The sequence below is a fragment of the Trachurus trachurus genome (assembly GCF_905171665.1).
Source record: "Trachurus trachurus genome assembly, chromosome: 10".
Classification (NCBI taxonomy): domain Eukaryota; kingdom Metazoa; phylum Chordata; class Actinopteri; order Carangiformes; family Carangidae; genus Trachurus; species Trachurus trachurus.
The window spans coordinates 16,184,545-16,207,105 of record NC_139894.1 but is presented as its reverse complement, the minus strand read 5'-3'; the positions used below and the strand labels follow the sequence as shown (position 1 = coordinate 16,207,105).

Sequence of the window (22,561 nt, the reverse complement as noted above, 5' to 3'; positions counted from 1 at the left end):
TTAAAAAATCGTCAAACGAAGAGAACAGCTCAGCATCAAGGTTTCTGTTACGCAACACAGCGTCCTGGTCATTGCTCACACAGTGAGCCTGTTTCACGTACATGGTGGCTCAGTCAAACTCTCACCACATGCTTCACAATAAAAGCGCTTCAGTACTACATCTGAATATAACACTCAGAACAATTCAACAAATATGTATTGTCCCTGAAGAGGCCACAACTGTGCAAAATGTTAAGACCCCAGCAGAACTGTAAACAACCATGCATATTTAAATACACTGTAAAACAAAATGTAGGATAAACACGGTTGAGTGTGGTGTCACACCTGTAATGCATTAATTCACAAAGTCCGGATCAAATGACAAAGCATAAGCAATAGCTTCAAAATAACACTGTGGTTTGTTTGCATCATTTCTTCTGTAAAATCCCTTTTGAGAATAGTCCCAGTTTATGCCTCATATTACAAGAATTCATAAAGACTCCTATAATAGAGTAAAAAATAATAATTATATAGGAAACAATTAGGAAATTCAGGAGTCACAACTTTCTTTTTTATCATGCAGGGGGCTTAATATCTTCCATTCATATAGATTAAGAATCTTTAAGAATTATAGAAACTGATTTTTGAGTTTCTATGAAAGATTGGTTAATATTCAACAGAATAATAGATGCTTATTCTGTGACACAAACGTAATAAATATATAAGAGGTACAAACTGGTGCTTAGTTATGGTGTCACTATGAGGTGATTGGCTGCTTGAGTGAGGTTGTTATGTTATGTAACGTAAACGATGTTGGCCCTGCTCAAACATCATAGCATTATATAATATTTCCTGTTTGATACTGGATTTTTCAGGCAGATACTGATATCAGTATTCCAGATTTTCTAAAAAAGAAATAAGATAACGGGAGGTTTTTAATTCGCCAAAAACACATCAATGAAGAAAAAAATCTTGTATGGGTTCCTTAAATATATGGTTATGTATTTTTACCTGTTTTAAAGTTGATAAATCAATTTGCCAGTGCTCTCTGGAGGACAGAGTACCTCAAAATGTCTGTCTGTTTGGCAATTTATTGTTTCTCAATTACTGGCTGATTCTAACTCCAGTATGATTGATCAGTCAAGCTATTATATAAGATGCAAGATTATATCAAAATATGACCATACCTTTAATATTATGTCTTAAAGCAGAAGTAAGTGATATTTTTGTGTTAATATAAGTCTTAAATAGTTATATCTTCCGACAGCAATCACTTACATAGAGTGTTTAGACCGAAACACAGGTCTCTCAGTCACTCTGCTCTGCTCTGAGCCGAGGAGAAAACTTTTCTCGTATCCTACAAGTTTTATCCAATGAGGAGAGAGAACGGCATGATGGGCTGTGTGACGTAGGGATGAGGACCAATAGATCCATGACGAGGGCGGGGGCTGCTAACTCCATCGGCTGACAAGACGTTATGGTGCGTTCAAGGCAGCCCGTAACTCGTGTTTTTCCGACCTGTGCAGTCGTACCAGTTCGATCTGGTACGTGTTCACGGGTCGGAAGTTACGAGTGGCCGTTATAGTGACTTTCACAGGTAAAACAGGTCGGAAAAACACGAGTGGGTTGCCTGGAACGCTACAAAGTCGTAAGTCGTGACTTGAAGCTGTAATTTACGGTTTCAAAAGCCTGCCTGGAACGCAGCATTACCCAAAACGACCGGATTGCTTACTTCTGCTTTAAACCATACGTTTATATTCAAACATTCATATTCTACATGCGGAAGTAAGAACTGTAGATTGGACATTATCAGTATTGATAAGGGAGGAGGGGGGGCTTACTTTATATAGTGTGGCATGTGTTATCAATACCTCATCCATTCTCAGATTAGACTAAAATGGTGGGTGTTGCTGGAGGATGTGGTGGTGTAGGGGAGCTGCTCAGAGATGTGCTGTGTCCCAGCAGCAGCTCCTTCTCTCTGGGAAGACAAGGCCCACTGATGTTCTGGCTGTGGGAGTGGTAGAGCCGGAGGAAGGCCAGGATGGACTGAGCCAGCCACAGAGCCGTCACACACCACAGAGACGCCTGAGGACACAGGGTGTCACGGAGTCAGTCCCACAGTTAACAAATTCAATTAGTCTGGCGTTGTTCTTACATTGGTGGGTTGTTATGTGCAATCAGAAGCACTCCTACCTGTGCCAGATTGAGCTCTGTGTAGAAAGATGACGTGTCCACATCCAGGTAAAGTGGAACAGACTGCGACTCTGCACAGCTAAACAAAAACAAACACGAGGAGAATGAGTAATTCCCTGCCCACAGTATATGGGCCCTGTTTTTAAAGGGCATCAAAGAGGCTTAGTACCAGACTATTCACCTGTATGTCCGCGTGTTGTCATCAGTCACTGTGTCGCACCATGAGACCAAACCCAGAGACAAGATGACGCTGGCGCCTCCAGACAGGAAGAGCACACACACACTCAGCAGCACAGTCAGGAAGGACGAGAACAGGGTGCTGAGCAGAAACACACATCACAGACATTAGACATGCTGTGCAAACTTTTCAACTAAAGGACACTGATTGCCATTTTAATTAGTGATTAATCTAATTTTAAGTTTCTTGATTTAATCGACTGGCTGATTGATCAATAAAATTGTAGAAAACTGTGGAGACATGCTCATCCTAAAAAATCCAAAGCCTATATGATTCTGGCTATTACTTGTCAAAATGTGTAAAAAGAATACTTAATCAAAGCAATAACAGTAGATAAATACATTTTCTGTCCATTGGCATCAAAGACCATTCCAATTAGTGCACCCAGCATGTGTCTGGGGCAGTTAATTTTTCCAAGAAAAAAATGCTACAAACTTCTCAGTACTGATTTTCAGATGTGTGAGGATTTTACTTTTTTGGTATCATAGTTAACAGGGTGTCAGGCTGTTAATAAGGTACAACAAGGTATCTGAAGACATCATCTATTAACCTGAAAAATATGGATTATTATGCAGTTAGTATGCATTAATTGTCATTTAAACTGCAAGGCTATAGAGTTTACATATTCTTTATACTTCTACAGCATTGTTTTATATTTCTTCATGCATTAAGACACTTTCATTGGGTGCATACTGTAGCTATGGACTTGCAGTCTAGTGCAATATGTAAATAATAAATTATATCCAGTATGTAGAATATTTATATACCTCTATAACTATTGCTGCAGCAGCTAGTCTTTTACTACTGTTATCTGAACATTAGCAGTACATGCCACTGCCACAAGTTATTATATCAGTTGCCATGGCTGCAGCCAACGTCATTAGTGTTGCCTCTATAATAAATGCGTAGCCTAGTTGTGAAGGAATAATCAGATAGTAGCCTATAACACTTACTGCAGTAAAGTGTTATATAACATAACGTGCAAATGCCCAAGTAAAGTATGTACCTCTACACTGAATCTAAGTGCAGCGCCTGAGTGTATGCATGAAGTTGTTTTCCATGTTTGTGTTGTGGTTGTGTTGCACTCACTCGTCATGCCGTCCGTGCAGATAGAAGAGGCACCTCCAGCCCTGCGCAGCCCCGTACAGCACCGTGAAGATACCGACAAATGTGGCGAACTGGCAGGCGGCCGGCGGGCCCCACTGCTGCACCACCAGGCGGGAGACGTCTCCGGGCTGCCCTGCTGCTCCCGTCAGCTCGGCTGGGCCCTCGGTCCTCCAGTAGCCGGTGGAGAAGAGGGCGCAGCGGCCTTTGAACGCGGAGCCATTGAGAGCCATGGGGACGACCACCAGCAAGCCCGCCACCACCGACAGGGCGTGGGCGGCACAGTGGGCCAGCAACAACCGCCGGTCCAGCTCCATGTCGGAACAAGTCAAGCGAAAACTACAAAGTGAAAGTATTTTAGGTATAAAATTTTAAAAAATATATATATATAGATACGCAGCTGTTTCAGCACATCCCCACTGTATGTCCCATATAACGGTGCACGGTACTGGTGGGTATTTAAAGAAGTGAGGGCGGGGACCGACTCGTCTGTTACACAACCGGAGATGAGCAAAGAGGTTTCACTCCGCAGATATCTCCAGGACTTTAGTAAGAAAGAGGACAAATTGTTTCACTTGTATCAATCATATGTGCATGCTGATTAAAAATGGTTGCAGTTGCACCATAACATACTAGATGAAATATTCAGGGTATTGTATTTTGTATTTGCCGAGAAGCAAACCTGTAAAGGACAGAGACATTTTCACTTACCAGCCGACTCGACGGAGTGATACATCTGTTTGGACTACAAATTCCGAAATCAGTGACGTGATCGCGAGGCTCTGACGTATGTTTTCACCAGCTGACCTCTTTTTTTCCCCCATCAGCTCAGGCAGAAGGGGATTTAATCAATCAACCTAGAGGATGATCACAATGACGAAGACTGATCAATGACACCAATCAGCCTGACAGCAGTCAAAACTCAACATACTCAATGAACATTAAAAAGGTCACTTCTCAAATTAAAGTTTATTAGATTATGCACTAATACACATTTGGCCAATTCTCTCTGGCTGTTTATGTTGTGTCTCATAATCCTGATTATAGTGAATCATGTGTTATATTGATTTCCTAAGGGAATCAGACTCTGGTTTCACTGCTAACAGAGATACTGGGTCACATGTGAGTCCAGTTTCCAGCTAGAGAATCTGGTAAGATATGCAAATGTGCTGTGGGTTTAGAGGATCAGGACTGACCACTGGAGAGAAAGAGGTTATACACACTGTGTTTGTGTCTTGTATATTGCCCCAGGGGGGGGGTCCAGTTTGGATGCAACAGTATCAGGAATGTGGGGTGGAGCTGGGAAGAAATTCTTCTCTGTTGGAGAGAAGCCCCCGCCCCCCTTGGATCTGTGTTATTTCAGCCTCTGAAAAGGCTTCCCACTTTTGTCTGGCCCATCCCTGGTGTCCCCTCCACCAGAGTCAGAGTTTTGAGGGCACATAAACACCACAGACAGATGAAAATGGCAACAAATTAAACATTTCATAAAGTGAGGAGGCCTTTTCTGTGTTCAGGACCTTGTTACCTCATAGTTAATCTGAATCCAAGGCTGTAGGCTATATACTTGAAGAAACAGATATCAGCTACTAATATGATATACGATTATTTCTTAAGAATATATCAAATTGTTTATCTGATCTACTTTATTACAATTAATTAAACAATGTAACCACTGATAATCTGTCAGGAACCACTGTCTGATCTTACCAACAAAATTCACATGGAGTGGGACAGTTATGAAAATCCTGACCATATCTGTCATGAAAAAAGTGGGAAACTGATGAAGCAAGTAACCAAGACAAGTTAATGGTCACACTCTTATTGACCTTAATTGGAAAGATACTGCAAGCCTAGTTTTTTGAATTCCCACAAAACTGACGTCTATTTAACAAAAGGGAGTCTCATAAAGTTATTACCACAGATTGCTATAGGGCAAGCTGCTATTTTTGCATAAGGTCAGTATCTTATCTCTAGAGTAGTATTGAATTGCTCATCAATATATTTTTTTAAATATTAAAATACATATCACCAAAACCTAAATAAATATGCAGAACCTAAATATTACAAAAAAGTCAGATAATTAGATTGCAAGTTGCCATATTCTCCTACATCTATATTCTAAAGGGAAAGTAAAAAGCATCCACTGCTAATGGAGACATAAACCATGTTTCCATCCACACGTTTTTATTTACATTAAAGCAGAAGTAAGTGATATATTTGTGTTAATATAAGTCTTAAATAGTTATATCTTCCGACAGCAATCACTTACATAGAGTGTTTGGTCTGAAACACGGGTCTGTCAGTCCCTCTGCTCTGCTCTGAGCCGAGGAGAAAACATTTATCGTATCCTACAGTTTTTATCCAATGAGGAGAGAGAACGGCATGCAGGGCTGTGTGTGCAGCCAAGGGACGCCGGGAATGTGGCGACGTAGGGACGAGGACTGTTATGGTGCGTTCAAGGAAACTCGTATTTTTCCGACCGTGAAGTCGTACCAGTTCAATCTGGTACGAGTTCACCGGTCAGAAGTTACGAGTGGCCGTTATAGTGACTTTCACCGGTAAAACAGGTCGGAAAAACACGAGTGGGTTGCCTGGAACGCTAGAAAGTCGTAAGTTGTGACTTGAAGCTGTAATTCACGATTTCAAAAGCCTGCCTGGAACGCAGCATTAGCGAAAACGACCGGATCACTCACTTCTGCTTTAAGCAATATCGAATTAAAATGCCTTATGGAAACAGTAAAATTCGACTAAATATCATGAATATCGATAAAAAGTTAATACAGTCGATCTCATCGGATTTTCTCTTGATCGATACAAAGTTTATCCGACAAATGCTGATGGAAACAGTTTTTTGCCGGATAAATGTGAGTTGTGATTATGTTTTATAAATAATACAAAATTTACAAAAGTTTTGTTATACATCTATTTCAAAAACAACACCGTGCTTATCCGCCCACATTGACAAGAAGTATCTGCTTTGAAGAAGGAAAATGCCGAAACCCGGGATCGAACCAGGGACCTTTAGATCTTCAGTCTAACGCTCTCCCAACTGAGCTATTTCGGCGATAATACGGGCTCTGCCGTAGATCTGTGATTTACATAAAAATGTGAAGTTACATTGATTGATTATTTGTCGATAATCAATGGGTAGGTAGACTACACAAATAGTGACAACTCTTTCGGTAGCTTTGTGTCGTGTTTCTACAGTTCGGGGGTTGTCATGACGCCCCCCCACACGATGACGTAACTCCACGCCCACAGTCAGCGCAGCGAGCGCAGAGGCTGCTGGGAAGAAAAGGTCAAGAATCATCACAGGCTGTTGAAGACACGGACCGACTAGTAGCGCCACAGCGACACAGATTAGTTAAATACTCCAGGTAAAAGTCGTCTGTTATTTTTACATGGGAGTTTCACACTTTTTAGTAACAATACAAAAACGTTACAACCCGTTATCTCCGTTTATACTGTGTCCGCCGCCGCCGATACAGCACTCCGCCGGATCGATAGCTAACGTTAGCTACTAGCAGTTGCATTGTTATTGTTTTGGGGGGGCGATCTAAACACACACCTCCCCGGGGCTGCTCGGCCGAGGCAGGGGCCCGGACTCTGCTTGAGTGATGGTTTTCTGTCCGACCCGGGACAATGGATGAGAAATCCAGCAGCAGCGGCGGCGGCAGCCACCACCACCACCGGCTCCTCATCGTCCTGCTCATGGCGCTGCTCTTCGGAGTCATCATGGTCCAGTACGTGTGTCCGGGCAGGTCCGAGTGCCAGCTGGGGTCCTGGTTCAAGTTTGGCCGAGCAACTGGTTCCCGGACCAGTGGGAATGAAGTCACAGATGGGGTAAAGGATCCGTACATCGCAGAGGACGGGGCTTTGGTCCGCTTCGTCCCTCGCTTCAACTTCACCAAAGCTGATTTGAACCGTGTTGTTGACTTCAACATCAAGGGGGACGATGTGATAGTTTTCCTGCATATTCAGAAAACAGGTGGCACTACGTTTGGCCGACACCTGGTGCGAAACATCCAGTTGGAGAGGCCGTGCGAGTGCCACGCCGGCCAGAAGAAATGTACCTGTTTGCGGCCAGGTAAGAAGGAAACCTGGCTCTTCTCCCGGTTCTCCACCGGCTGGAGCTGCGGGCTGCATGCGGACTGGACCGAGCTGACCCGCTGTGTCCCCTCACGGATGGACTCACAGGAGGCTCCCAAGAACCTGCCCAGGTCGGTGACTGCACATTTATCATGTTGAGTAAATTGTAAATCCAGTCAATACGTTTGACCTGGTTTTTAACACGAGCTTAGCTATGTACAGTGTGTGTTTATTAATGCGAAAACAGTTTTTAAACATATTGTACAGATGCTACCACTCTTCAACAGGCAATTTAAACAAATAAATCAATACGCAACTGCAGGATTTCTTTTTGATCAGAACCAGTTATGTTATGTTATTATATAACTGAATATGATTGAGTTTCACACACCGCCTCCACTGCCCATTGGATAAGTGAACAGTCAACATCTTCATATAATGGATAATAGATATATAATAATTAATGGATAATAATAGAAAAAAAGAGAGTCTTTGGTTGGACTCCCAACCAGGGCTAGCATTTACTGTGTATGTCAGCCCCTCCATACTCTGTTAATCTTCACTGCATCTATTGATAAAGGCATAAATTGACCGAAAAATGAATACCAATGACCTCTAGATTTACCATCTTGCAGAACTAATATCCTTTTCTTTTCTCTTCAGAAGGAACTATTATTATATAACCATCTTAAGAGACCCAGTGTCACGCTACCTGAGCGAGTGGCGTCATGTGCAGCGTGGTGCCACGTGGAAAGCCTCCTTACATGTGTGTGATGGTCGTTCACCAACACTGTCCGAGCTACCGAGCTGCTACTCCGGTGACGACTGGTCGGGCTGCTCCCTGCAGGAGTTCATGGACTGCCCCTACAACCTGGCCAACAACCGGCAGACCCGCATGCTGGCCGACCTCAGCCTGGTCGGCTGCTACAACGTCTCTGCTATGAGTGAAGAAGAGCGCTGGGCGGTGCTGCTGGAGAGTGCGAAACGTAACCTGCGAGGGATGGCCTTCTTTGGTCTGACTGAGTACCAGCGGAAGACCCAGTACCTGTTTGAGCGAACCTTCAACTTGGAGTTCATAGCACCCTTCACACAGCTCAACGGCACACGTGCCTCCAGTGTCGACGTACCCACTGAGACACAACATAGAATCCGCCAGCTAAACCAGTGGGATGTAGAGCTCTACGAGTACGCCCGCGACCTTTTCCTGCAGCGTTTCCAGGTGGCAAGGCAGCAGGAGCGCAGGCAGGCCAGGGAGAGGCGGCAGCAGGAGAGAAGGCGGCTACGTGGACGGCTCACAACAAAGCAAGGGAGGCCGTCGAAGCCCACAGAAACACCCCATCAGCGTGACAGCCACACCGTAGACACTGAGGAGCAGCAGAGGGAGGAGGCTGCCGGAGACAGCATGGAGTCGGAAATGCTCCTCCCAGAGTGGTGGGATATGGACGAGAACGGTACTATGGAGGACTACATGGACAATGTGGAGCAGTGGTAGAGAGGGAAATAAGCACTAGGGTCTTAAAACTATGTGTGCCAAGTTCTGCCTTGTCTGTTGTTAATGAACCCAAGTAATTTGTATTATTTGCCTTCCACTATGTTTTTTTTTTTCTCACCGAACTGTTTATTTATTGATACGGATTGTATTTCCTTGCCACAACTGACATTGATAACGGAAACATTTTCTTGACAAGAAGAAAGGCTGCTCTAGTTACCTGCAATCCCATCCCTTTTAGTGTTCACACAAGCCTTTTAGACTCTTCTTCTGGCTTTTCAACACTTAAAATCTCCTGTGATGTAGCTTGAAATGAGCATAATCATTTTCTTCGTCAAAATGAACAATGTGATACTGTTTATATTTAAAGATATGCTACTGTTTGTGATTAACAATCTATATGTTTGCCAGATTGTTGTCTTGTATGAAATTTGTACATTTTAAAATGTACCTGTGTTTTTTTTTGTAAGTGTCTCTTAACTGACAGAGAAGGAGAATGGACATTTTCATATATACCTCAATGTGTTGCATTAATTGCTAATGTTGTAAAATAACTGAATGTGCCCTAAGTTTCAGTTTTTACTTAAATCCTTTTACATTTACTGAACTGCTCTCTATTCTTGCTACACATAGATCATCTCTCTCTGCCTGTTCTTCTGTCTGATGATGTGCAGAAAAAACAATAGCAAGTTTTCTGTGTTTCACTTGCAAACCTCTTGATCACCAGCAGGGAGTGCTGAAGTACTACTGAAATCAAAAGTTCCTGAGTCAGATACTGAAGAGAGAGTTGACATCACAGCTTTGGATGGATAGGATTTGAACCATTGATCAGTCTGAGCCTCAGCTTTGACAGCTGCTCCTAAATTTTCAAGATTTATCCAGTTATGAAGTGAAAATACTTAATTTTTTTTTAGGCAAAGGCTGCACTGCTTACTTAATTTCTCATTTTGGACTACCTGCCTGCATTGGTTATGTTATCAACTCTTAGCCTAATTAATGTTTTCATTCATTGATAATATCACTTAACAGATGCTATGCAAATGAGTTATAAGCCATTAATAACAACATTTGGGTTGCCAGGTTGTACAAACACCTACATTGTGCAGTTATGTAAGCCATTACAAAAAATCCACCAAGCCTGTAGTCATAAATGTGAAACAATATTTATGAATAGGTTATAGAGCAGATGGCCATGGTAGTGGTCAAATGTGAAGGGTCTCCTGGTTGAGAGATCTCAAATCACAGTGATAGAGGATGATTTCTTACATTTTGACAACCCATAGTTGTTTTTATTTTATTTTTAATGATTCAGAAGGCATCTCTGATGATTTATTGACCAGGTATCGCACCCCTGAAAACTAAGACGAACGTGATCGCTGTTTTATTGTGGAAAACCACAGGACGAGCGGAAACACAGAAGTCTGTAAAACCAACTTCCAAGGAGGATCAGGTGAATCCACTGAAGTGCCCCCCTCCCTCCACCGCCACCGACAGGTTATTATGCGACTATCCAAATGTAAGACGTTTTTAACAGGCAATATATTGATTTTATGTCGCAGTGTCTTAAGCTTTTAAATTGTTAAAACACCGAGGAAACACGAAGTCACGTTTGTCTTCGTTTACGGGTGTTGGAATTCTCACGTACTAGGCGTCCGTTAAGTTTTAAATTTTAAATTGGACCGTTAACCGTTTTAGCTATCACAAAAACGGGTTATTTTATTAATTGTATTTTATTTTTTATAAATTAAATCCTTAAAAACCTTGGCGCGTTGTTTCTTTGTTTAATTTTTTTTCTTTAGTTATTTTATCTTACTAGCTCAACACACCACACACACCTTAAAACGGTACTTACCTGCGACGTTTTCACACGGCAGCCCACTTCTTGGTCGTGACTCTGGTTTCCACCAATGCTAATAATGTTATCGTCTGGACGTAAACACACACGCCCTCTCCGTCAAGTCAACTCCTCCCTCACCATTTGCCCTGCCTCTGATTTTCTTTCTTTTCCTTTTTTTTTTTTTTTTTTTTTTAATCTGTCATTCTGTTGTGTTTGTTGCAGCCGAGCACATTTAGTTGCAGCTAACATCTCAGCCTCCAGCCCACCAGACCCCTCGCTTCTTCTTTCTTTTCTTTCTTTCACTAACGCGGCGGCGGTGACACGTTTTCTCACTTGCTTTGGTTTTATTCTGTCTTATACCGAGCGATAACGCGCTATTTCCCCACTTTCACTTCCAGGTAATGCCGACCACACGGACGCGTCTCTGTGGAAAATAACCAACATTTCAACCGACGTTAGTTAATTTAGGGGGGACACATTTTGGAGACTCAATCCGACAGGACCACAAACAGGTAAGAGGCTGAGCACGTCTGGCGCAGTTGACTTTGCAGCAATATCTATTCATGCTACCTGACGCATTTGAATAACGTAAGGTTAGTGGTGAATTATAGCATTTAATCCACGTTGCAGTCAGTTTAAATGCTGCCTGTTGAGTGGAAGCGCAACGCTGCCTTTGTTTTTCTTAATACGGGTGTAATTGTGGTGGCAGGCGCGCAGGCAAACCTGTAATAACATTTACATTCATCATGCACTGGGCTGGTCCGCTGCTGCTGAGAGCTGGCGGCTGTGCTCTGGATGGATGTATAATGCTGTGTGAGCAGCTGTCATCTTTTAGTCTGGTATCTATTCTGCACATAAGGTTTTGATTGAATGCAATATTTTTGGATTTATTTATTTATTTATTTTTATTTTGGGTGTGCTTGCAGTGCAAGTGTTTCAAATGCAAGTTGGCGTTTGCTAACATGCCAGAGTGCAAAGCAAAAAAGAAATGTAAAATTACTTTTTAGGTGAGATTTGTGAATTTAAAAAAACATTAAGTGAGGAGGACGTGCAGCTTTGCGCCGTTATCTAGATCTACGTGTGCAGCATTCATGCACGTGTGCAATCAGTGCAGGCGGTTGCGTTTTGTCCTTGGTTTACCTTTAAGGGGTCAGACACTCAAGCCACCATGCCATGTTGTCACTACTTGCCTACACACATTGGGTGCATTTACAGTGGATGTATTGCCAACATCTTGTCTTAGTTAACAATACAGCCAGTCAAGACAAGGTCACACTCCCTTCAGGCTCAGTACCTGTGTGGCAACTTGTTCCTTACTTTATAAACACAGATAAACTGACTGATTCACACTGTAGTTGTGAGGACATTTGGTGGTATACTGCCTACCTCTAACCATTACTCTAACCCATACCTTAGTATTTTTAAGTTTTAACTGTAAAACTTGTGCTTTTAATGGCCAAAATTTTCTAACAATTTTTGGTTTGAATTCAAATTTGTCCACACAACCATAGAAAGATGTTTATATAAACACCGTCACACTCACAAGCATACAGTCATATTTCTCGCACAACCAGTTTTCATTTCTCCTCTTAACACAAACACACATTAACTGCCTGGGCCTCTCCATCTTTTATGGAACAAATAAAACCATCCACTAACAATATAACCGCAATAACAAATCAGAAATATTGTGCTGACATTGCATTATTGGCTTGGCTGTAATATCTGCCTAGTATTTTTTTTCTCCACATAGTTAACTTTCATGATTTCTTTATAGGGATGTAAATCCCGAAACTGAAATCAGTCATGCAGTAAAGTAAATTAAAAATGACACTTAACTCAGTTTTTTTTTTCTGAGTAAAGTTTTTAAGTTGTGCTGTATCATTTCAAGTTTTCATGACTTGTGTAGGTTAGATTGTCCTGTATGATGGAAAAGGCTTTGTTGTGCGCTTGCTTGAATGGGAGCTGTGGTGCTTTAATGAGCTGAAAGGATTATTGATACTTAACCTAATTACTTTGCTCCCTCCCTCCAGAGCTGCTGGCTTTCACTCTCACTGTGATTTATGGTTCGTTCACCTTGTGCTTTTTAATCAATCACCTGGTCATTGATGTTATCCTGTTTCACACTTGACCTTGTCACAACACTCAAAAAGAGTCGTCTGTTTGGTGAACTGTAGCACGAATCGTTCAGATGGTGGTCAGAGTTGGGTTTTAACAACTTCAGTATTCGTTATAAAACAACCAACACTTTCTAAAAGTGGAATTTACCAGGCTTTTGGGAATGGGGGAAACTCCAGATTAAGAAAAAAAATCCCACTGGAAACACCCCAGATTCTCATGTGAAACCAAAAGAGCACGCAGGTCTGATCTTAAAGGGATAGTTTGGGTTATTTTGACGTGGGATTGTGTGAGGTAGTCAGACATTCACGGTGTGTTACCTGCAGTAGATTTGGATCAGCGTGCTGCCAGGTAGAGGCAGCAGGGTACATTAGCAGAGAGAGGTGCTACTGTTCACGGAGCCAGCAGAAAACGGTGTTTTAGACACTTTTAAAAGAGGCCCAGGACTCACAATTACATGAACACCTCATTTTGTTCTTGTAATTTTAACCCTTTTAAAAAACACAGTAATTTTATTTCAATTATGGTACCACTTTTCTGGCACTTCAATTTTTTATTGCAAATACACTTCCTGTATAACCCTATAACACTACTGCATTTTCCCTTTAGTGTTATTTCAGAGGAATTCAAAACAAATATAACAGCAGGGCAAGCTAAAACCACTAAAACTGCCATAGACCTCTGTTAAAATACTCTCCTGTCTAGAAGCAGTGTGTAGAAGAAGGATGCAAAGGAGAAACCAAAGAGTATGAATAAAAGATTCATTTTCTCCCCAAGTGTTGTTTGGTAACCTTGCCTTCCCCTGAATGCATGTCATGTCAGACACTTTATAGTTTTATTGGTATAAAGCTGTCTATTAGCACGAGCAGATAAGGTGCAGGGCAGCCTGTCTAGGTGGCACTCAGCCTGCCCACCAGCCGTAATGCAGACGTCAGAGCTCTGGTGAAGGTTACACGGTCGGTAGCCCTTTGGTGCACTGTGTTTGATGAGGGACGCAGTGCGCCGGAGTCAACAGCAGCCAGCCAGCCCCATCTGTCCTCCTATATACTTTCCCACATCCTGTTCCACCCACGTGTTGACCCCCACCTACCGACTCCTGACTGCTGGAGCCCCCTCTTCTCCCTGCAGACACCTGGAAGACAGGCAGCAGCATCAGGCCTATTATAACCGGGGCGGGGGTAGTCTATATTTATTCACCTTTCTGCATCCCTGCGTACAACTGGTTATTGTAAAGGTCGAACAAGTTCAAGTGGGCCACACTTATGTACAAAATGTACGTCTTTATTAACACAGCTTTGTAATTAAGTGGGAATACAGTTTGGTGCCATGTGTGGATCAGAGCTGAAAGGATTTGTTGATTGATTTACCATTTGAAAAATGACAGTTTTTGTGAGGATCTGCTCCATTGACTTTAACCATTTATCATTCGATTTTGGATTGAATATCTTTTGATTATGCGATGTTAGTCAGACGAAACTTGGAGTCATGACAAGGCGCTCTGACTGGCATTTTCTCAATTTTGACATTTCATAGACATAATCAGTAATTAATTCCTTAAAAAAGAAGAAGATCAGATTAATCATTACAGGAAAAAAATGTGACAGTTGCAGCCCAGAAAATGAATCTGCCTCCAGTATGAAGCATCAAAACCAGTATTAAGCTGAGTACTTCTCCCTTTATGTTTCTTTCACACTTACTGTCTCTTCACCTTCCCAGCCCCAGGCTGTTTGTTAGGTGTGTGGCAACAATTTTAGCTCACCAGGTATCCAATCACTAACTACACACACTGTTAGCAAGACAGCATCCAATGTTGTGTTTAAATTATTTCGAGTCATCTTGCTGGTAAAGGCTAATATCAACAGGCTTCTGTGAAATGTTGGCTATGTCCATAGGAAGTCAAATTTTATCACCTTCTGCAAGAAAATCTAGGGGAAACACTTAGTATGTTTTATTGTTGCTGTGGTAGGTAGCAATGTGTGTTTGAGAAATTATGGCTACGGCAGTGGCTCAGGTGGTAGAGCGGGTCGTCCAATGACCAGAGGGTTGCATGGCAGCTTCTGCCATCAGTGTGTGTGTGTGTGTGTGTGTGAATGGGTGAATGCGATGTATGATGTAAAAGTGCTTTGGGTATCGTTGCAGGTATAGTAATATATATAAATACAGACCATTTACGTTTGTCGGGTTTTAAAGGTCCAGTGTGTAAAATGGGAAGGGAACCGTGATATCTAGCTTTCACAATCTAGATTGCAGCGATTGCTCGTGCACCCCTCCCGTTGCGAAAGTGACTGAGACGACCTGGATCATCAGGATCATCAAGCGATGAGGTAAAGATGTAAACCATATTACGATATGTTATAAGTTATCAGTGAGAGGTTAGGAGTGTTTCATTCCTAATTGTAGAGTTGTTCCGTTCTGATCGGAAATGACTCCAATACTGCAGAAAATTCCGGCATCGGTATCGGCGAGTACCTCTTAGCTCCGTTAAGATTTTGCAAGCTGCTTGACTTGTAATGGAAGAAATCTCAGGAGAGAGTCCTAGAAGCATTTATTGAAGCATGATCGAGGCGAATACAGATGAGCAATACAAGTTAAGTGCGAGTTACGCCAGCCAATTCTGAGGGTTGTTTTCATGTGTGAAGATCCTGTTGAGTACTAAAACCTAAACACTGAATCATCCCCTAAGACACAGCGTGTATTTCATGCAATGCTCTACCAAGGGAGCCTCTCCTGAAGCTAAAGAGGCCCCCTGTGTTATGACTGTTCACTCCCTCGCCCAGAGGCTCAGTCCATCATATCTTTACGACCTTGGTTGCTCATGGCAACTGCTTCTGGGGACTGGGCCAGCTTGACTCTATCAGTGTTTTCATGGCTCTCCTTGAGACAGAACATGGACTATTGCTTTCGGGGCTTACTTGGAAGTGACCTGTGGAAATGTTGCCTAACACCACCCTAAGACCTGGAGAAGGAAAAAATGGTGCACAGCCATGAAATTGGGTGCACACACATTCACGACTCCACCAAAGATGAACTGTAATAAGTTTGGTGATCCCATAGCTTTTCCTCAAGAGTTCACCCTCAGGTCAAAACTGTAAAACACCCAGTATTTGGTTTTGAGCCCACCTAAAAACACATGACTTTACCCACTCTACTTTTATGTCCTAATCAACAAATAAGTTTTAAGTTTCGCTTTCACCACGCGCTGCTGTTATGCATGCGCGCTTCTCTGTGGTGTGTATGTGTGTGAGAGGATGCGGCGGCGAATATCGCGGCGAATATCGCTACTATCGCTAGTTTAGGCGGCAGCTCTTTGTTGTTAAGGCGGCTGCCTTAACAGGAAAGCGCTGCGGGAAACCCTGGGTATCTGATCGTCTTCGAACCTCCGACTTTCGTTCTTGATTAATGAAAACATTCTTGTCAAATGATTTCGCTTTCGTCCGTCTTGCGCCGATCCAAGAATTTCATTAAACGTGCGGAGGCTCATGGGAAATGTAGTGTGAAAACTCCTCACAGTCACTTTAATCTTTGTCTATTACACAAAACTAAAACTATGATTGGGGCGGTGTTTAGCTCACTTGGTAGAGCTGCCGCCCCATGTTGAGGCTATAGTCCTCACTGCAGGCGGCCCTGGTTCGAATCCCGCATCGGGCAGCCCTTTCCTGCATGTCATGCCCCTCTCTGCCTCCCCATTTCCTATCTCTCTCTCCACTGTGCTATCAATTAAAGGCATTAAAAGCCCAAAAAATATAATTAAAAAAAACAACAACTATGATTGCTTTGATAGTAACACGTGTTCTATCCAATGTGCTCTTGGCAATAAAAATAATATTATATAGAATACAAACTAAACATCAACATGTCGACAAGCTGACATTAAAATTTAAAGTGCTAATGTATAGTTGATTCTGAGCACCGACTTTGTCCCGGTATTTCTTCATTTGGGAATAAAGTGCACCAGTTATTATTAATTAAAAAAAACATTTGCTGTGTTTTCTGACTAGCTTGCGTACACAAAGCTCTCACAGGTTGCTCTGTGTGTTCAGAAACATGTTGTAACAAACACAACCTCAAAGTAGGCTTGTCACATTTACCCTACTTAGTCATTATGCCATGGCATGATTTCTCTATTTTTAACTGTCCCCATTGTCTTCCAGTAGCCGTAAAGGCCCTGCTAGAGGCCAGAGGCAAAAGCTAACAAGGAAAGGCTTCGTTAAACAGTTGGTGAGTTGTTTTTTTCCCAGGAGGTTGGTGAAACCCTCGGAAAGCGTGTGTCAGTAATATCTCATTGTGGTGCATATTCAAAGGTGCAGTATAGACTTCAGTGGCTCTGGAGGGGAGCCAGCAGTGCTGCGTAGCTTTCCAAGAACGGTTGTAATGGCAACTGTGCGCCATTTGGTGTCTGGTGTGGCAAGAAACGAAACAAGGAGAGGAGAGGAAGCGAGCAGCAGCATTTCCGAGGAGCGTTTTGATGATGCAGGTTGCATATTGCTGAGCTGCCGCGTCGCCAGGGCGTGTGCGTAAGCAAAGAAAGCAAAGAGAGTCTGACACTGATGTGGCTGTGGATGCAGGACACAGGCAAAGCTGCAGGAGTAGTGCTTGCCTTGTCCCCCTGAGAAAAGTTTCTATCGATCTGTAGAGAGGGGGAGGAAGAAGAGGAGGAGGAGGAAGAGGAGGAGGCACAGACAAGCATAATGGTTAAGCGAGCACCTGTACCTGCTCATCTCTCATTCCTGCCTCTCTTCTTCTTCTTTTTGGAGGGGGGGGGGGGGGGGGGGGGGGGGGGGGGGGGTGGGATGTGTCTTTGTTCTTGTGTTTGAAGCTGGGTGTATCAATTCACTTCCTCCTACCTCCCCCTCATCCCTCCTTCTCCCACTCCACTGCAGTGTGTGCTCCTACTGGGCTGCATGCTCTCTCTCTCTCTCACACACACACACACACACACACACACACACACGTATGCACACACACTCATTCCCTCACACTCCCCTCCCTCCCCCCCGTCGCTTCCTCCGTCTGTGTCTGCCGCCATCAGACACAGGGACTGATAATATCTGCTACAACCCCCTCTCCTCCTCCTCCTCCTCCTCCTCCTCCTCCTCCTCCTCCTCCTCCTCCTATTTTTTGTACTCCTCCTCCTCTCCTGCATCTCGCCCATTGTTTATTCACTCTGTGCCTTCATGTACCACCACCTTCATGGCTCATAAAAGATAGTTTCTTTGTCTTTAATTCCTCTCATGTCCAAAATCAAGTTTGGACTTTGCCCCCCCCCCCCCCCCCCCCCCCCCCCCCAACCTTGGGAAGCTAGTAGTTTCCTCTTTGTGTGTATCTTTATTGAGCCACCTCACTGATTGTTATCTGTATTCAGTTAGTGTCTGGACACGTCACCCTGCTCCCTCTCTCTTCTCTTCTCAGCATGCGTTCCTCCTCCCCTGCATCACACTGCAGCAGCAGCACGGCGCAGTGATTGAAAAAAAAGACGTAACTTAACTCCTGCTTGTTGTGTGAAAGGGGGGAAAAAAAATCTGTTTGGAGTCAGCTGGAGAGTTGTTGTTGTACAGTTTGAATATTTACCATGTGGCTCAGCCATGACTGTGCTGTACCAAGTGAAAAAAAAAAAAAAAGCCTGGGAGGAGGAACAAGGACGGGCTCGGTGTGAGGGAGGAGCCGCTGTGGAAACTACACCGTCATTGGTCGGTGATGTGTACAGCCTGCCTGCAAAAGTTTTCCCGATTGGCTGTCGCCCTGCATCGAGCACAGCAGCTGCAGTTGTGAAGAACTACCTCTCCTCCTTTCCACCCTGTCTCTCTCTCTGTCTCTCTCTCTCTTTCCTGCTTCTTCCCTACACATTAATAACTGTCTGGGAATCACTGGTGTCGACACGTGCCACTTCAAGGACATCGCTTTTCACTGTATATTGCAGCATTATTCATATCAAGTTAGTCAATTACTTTCTGCTCCGTGGAGCTATGCAATCTCCCTCCATCCCCTCTCTCTCTCTCTCTCTCTCTCTCTCTCTCTCCCTCTCTCCCTCTCTCCCTCTCTCTCTCTCTCTTGTATCACTTAATCAAGACATAGCTTGCCCTTTGCCGTTCATTGCTGCCTCCCTCCCTCCCGTATACTCTGCTCTCGTATTTGTTTGTCCTCGCCTTATTCTCTTTGGCGCTGTCACTTCCACCCTCCCGCCTCGTGGTCCCCATCACCCTCTCGTTTTTAAATAAGCTCCACACGAGGTTGCAGCCGCTGCGTTACGTTAACAACATTTTCTCCTCGCCAGGCATGGTGGTTTGTTAATGCTTCTGGTTAAATGTTTGCCCTTCTGTTTTCCTTCTTTTACAGTCCACAGCGAGACAACAAGCACGGACATGCAGAAGAGAGGAGGTCAGTAAGGAGGATGACAACAGAAGAATAAAGGATGGCAAAGGAGGGATGAGAAAGAGACTGAAGAGGAAGAAGAAGTAGAACTCTGAAGTGCCTACTGCGAGGGGTCGTCCGCTGCTGCTGCTGCTGCTGCTGCTATCGTCTGACTTTGCTGGATGAGAGCAGGACGGGGCTCAGTGTGTGGTTGGCCTTGAATGGAGGCTATATTTTATCCAGACAGCCACACAGTCATCCATCCTATATTGCTGAGCTGCAGTCCCCACATTCCCTGAGCTGAGCTGCCACCTTGTCTCATCAGTGCAAAGGAAAAACCATCCCAAAAAGGTTCTGCTTTTTTTGTTTGTTTGTTCTAGAAATCGTCCTTTTTCTGGGCCGTTTAAAGCAGAATTAGCTGTACAGAGACTGCCACAGCCTTGGCCATGTTGACTTGAATGTATTAGTGACCTAGGGTGGGTGTCAGTTGTTGAAGGCACAGATGCTCAACGACGTATCCAAGCACTCTAGAGTGATGTCCTCAGAGTAGTTTCTGTTTTTTTTTCTCCTTCTTTTTTATCTTTTTCGAGACAGAGCTGGCCTCTGCTCACAACCAAGCCCCTCTATCTCACCCCAGTGAAACCTCAGCTGCCACATTTCCCAGGAAGAACTAATAAACATCCCCCAAAATACATCAACCAAAAAGACTCGCTGCCTGTATACGCTGAAGGAAAACTGAAAATATTTTTGCTTCTGGTTTTCCCCCTCTGTGTTTTGCTGGGGACTCTTTTTCTTGCATCACCATTAGTCACCCCCTTGCACTCATCACACAGTTTCCGTCCGTCTGTCCCCCCCCCCCCATCCCCCCCACCACCACCACCACCGCTGTTCAGTGTCGGTGAGCGTCTCTGATGGCTGTCAGCATGACCATGGGACGGGACACCAAATGGCTGACCCTGGAAGTGTGTCGTGAGTTTCAGAGAGGTACCTGCTCACGGTCGGATGCAGAGTGCAAGTTCGCCCACCCTTCCCGGAGCTGCCATGTGGAGAACGGCCGAGTCATCGCCTGCTTTGACTCACTGAAGGTAACAATGCAACAGACGTCTCACTCGTCAATCTCTTGTCATGTTGTATCATGTTTGTTTAGACCTATGCCTCATGGTTAATGTCAGGGTAGATGGTTTGCTTCTGCTGTGCGTTGTGTTGTATAAATACTGAAGTTAAGGTGGCGTCTGTTTACGCGACACTTTAACGCAAACACACCTACACACAGACCTACAGTAGGTACATACACACCAGAGTTTCCTGTGGTATTATATAGTGGAGATGTCATGTGAAGTAGCCCACCTTAAAGTATTCAACAGATGTGCTACTCCACACATCACATGCTATATACTTAATGAGTATAACCAAAACTGTTCAAGAGAGAAGAAGGATGCATCATAAAAAGCTTGAAAATTTCCTGGGGAAAATCTTGTTGGTCAGCTGATCCACCCTTTTTGAATACTATTATTGTTAGAGTCTTTATAAAAACAAATGATTGTTGGACTGGGCACCGCAGGGATGTTGATCATTACTTTATGTTTTCGGGATTATGTTGTGACTTTTTAATCATGTGAATTATGTTGAACATGTTTGTTATTTTAAAAAGTCACAATAAACTCCAGAATGATTATTCTGATCAAATCACTGAGGAAACCAGCTGAAAAATTACATTTTTAAAGCGATTCATTTAGGCCAAGTATAAGTTACATGGTTACAAATTCACAGTTTAGTGTTTCTATGTCATGATAGCAATATATTTTACTGTGATGATAGTACAGTTACATCTTGTAGATGAAATATCTAATGTGAATGTGTTTTTCTTTGAGCGTGGTTGGTTTTTGTCTCCATCAGATAGAGTACTGTTTAGAGACGGGCAGGAAATGTGAGAGACAGGGGGATGACACACACAAAGGCCAGATGACAACCAGTAATACTGCAGGGACACAGTATGTGTCCTGCATCACAGGGTTACCATGGTGTCCAATCAAGGTACTTCATTGCACCGATTAAGAATCCTGTGAATTCAGTTTCGCCAACAGGAAGTCCTGTTCACTGATTTACAGTCGTGTCTGCAATGACGACAATGACAACAGCTGTACAACAATTGAAATAATAGTTACCATTGTCTGATTAGAAGTCGAGTCTCTAATGGTGGTGGTGTTGGTAGGGATAGATAGATAGATAGATAGATAGATAGATAGATAGATAGATAGATAGATAGATAGATAGATAGATAGATAGATAGATAGATAGATAGATAGATAGATAGATAGATAGATAGATAGATAGATAGATAGATAGTTAGTTAACAATATTTGCGATTCTCCTTCTTCCTTTAGTCTGCTTAGATGTGTTGACTCCCAGTGGTTAGCAAATTGACTCGCAGCAAAAGGATACTGGGTTCGAACTCCACACAGAAGGGGCCACGTTCTCCCCGTGCATGTGTAGGTTCTCCGGCTTCCTGCGGGTTTAGATTAATTGGCGACTCTAAATTGCCCGTAGGTGTGAACGGTTGTCTATCTGTATATGTCAGCCCTGTGATTGTGACACCTGTCCAGGGTTGTACCCCGCCTCTCGCCCTCAGTCAGCTGAGCTCGGCTCCAGCGCCCCCGCGACCCTGGTGAGGATAAGCGGTGCAGAAGATGAGTGAATATAATGCACCAGAAGTGTTGTTTTTCTACAAAGATGCCATGGCCAACAAATCATTCTCTACCAAACCCAACTGCCATCCAGTCCTATTATTTAGCTATTTAGTATTCAAACACACACTATAGGTGACTCATACTCACCAGAGGTTAATCCGCACCTTTCAGCCATTGACGATGGAAGATTCTCACAGTGGCAATAGTAAAAACCAGGGGTGTCAAACTCATTTTAGTTCAGAGCCACAAACGGTGCAATTTGATCTCAAGTGGGCCGGACCAGTAAAATAATAGCATGAACCCCATAAATAATAATTTATTTTAGTACATGAAGATGTTTACAGTTAATGAACTATCCTTTCACAAAACATATTATGAACAACCTGAAATTTCTTGAAAAAAATATGTGCAATTTTCAAATTTTCACACTTGGCAAATTCATCCTGGGGCCGGTTTTGGCCTGCGGGCCGCATGTTTGA

The 22,561-nt window shown here is 43.4% G+C and overlaps 3 protein-coding genes across 8 annotated transcripts in view; 2 read left to right on the top strand and 1 right to left on the bottom strand.

The window, feature by feature from the left end:
* Positions 1-1,329: 1,329 nt before the first annotated feature.
* Positions 1,330-3,955, bottom strand: LOC310992089 (transmembrane protein 179). The gene is made up of 4 exons (XM_083980069.1): positions 3,500-3,955; positions 2,354-2,491; positions 2,173-2,251; positions 1,330-2,064 (listed from the first exon to the last, which is right to left on the bottom strand). Exons 1-4 carry the CDS (start codon positions 3,829-3,831, stop codon positions 1,867-1,869), a joined length of 747 nt encoding a protein of 248 aa, XP_083836195.1. The 5' UTR covers positions 3,832-3,955; the 3' UTR covers positions 1,330-1,866.
* A 2,757-nt stretch (positions 3,956-6,712) lies between these two features.
* hs6st2 (heparan sulfate 6-O-sulfotransferase 2) lies at positions 6,713-9,878 on the top strand. Of its 2 annotated transcripts, none has more exons than XM_083980209.1 (2): positions 6,713-7,734; positions 8,270-9,878. In XM_083980209.1, exons 1-2 carry the CDS (start codon positions 7,157-7,159, stop codon positions 9,093-9,095), a joined length of 1,404 nt encoding a protein of 467 aa, XP_083836335.1. In that variant the 5' UTR covers positions 6,713-7,156; the 3' UTR covers positions 9,096-9,878. The 2 variants fall into 2 exon arrangements, with proteins under 2 accessions (XP_083836335.1, XP_083836334.1); XM_083980208.1 differs by having other exon boundaries at positions 8,267-9,878.
* A 1,246-nt stretch (positions 9,879-11,124) lies between these two features.
* Positions 11,125-22,561, top strand: part of mbnl3 (muscleblind-like splicing regulator 3) — a 33,084-nt gene continuing 21,647 nt past the window's right edge. For all 5 annotated transcript variants that reach the window (XM_083980710.1, XM_083980708.1, XM_083980711.1 and 2 more), the window contains exons 1-2: positions 11,125-11,441; positions 19,381-20,480. In XM_083980710.1, coding sequence (XP_083836836.1) covers positions 20,307-20,480 — 174 coding nt within the window. In that variant the 5' untranslated portion in view covers positions 11,125-11,441; positions 19,381-20,306. The remainder of the gene's footprint in view (positions 11,442-19,380; positions 20,481-22,561) is intronic.

Coding starts and splice junctions, on each gene's coding strand:
- LOC310992089 (XM_083980069.1), bottom strand. CDS start 3,831: ATGGAGCTGGACCGGCGGTTGTTGCTGGCCCACTGTGCCGCCCACGCC. Junction 2,492..3,499: donor CTGCACGGACGGCATGACGA/GTGAGTGCAACA, acceptor GTTTCTGCTCAG/CACCCTGTTCTCGTCCTTCC. Junction 2,252..2,353: donor GACAACACGCGGACATACAG/GTGAATAGTCTG, acceptor GTTTTTGTTTAG/CTGTGCAGAGTCGCAGTCTG.
- hs6st2 (XM_083980208.1), top strand. CDS start 7,157: ATGGATGAGAAATCCAGCAGCAGCGGCGGCGGCAGCCACCACCACCAC. Junction 7,735..8,266: donor GCTCCCAAGAACCTGCCCAG/GTCGGTGACTGC, acceptor TTTTCTCTTCAG/AAGGAACTATTATTATATAA.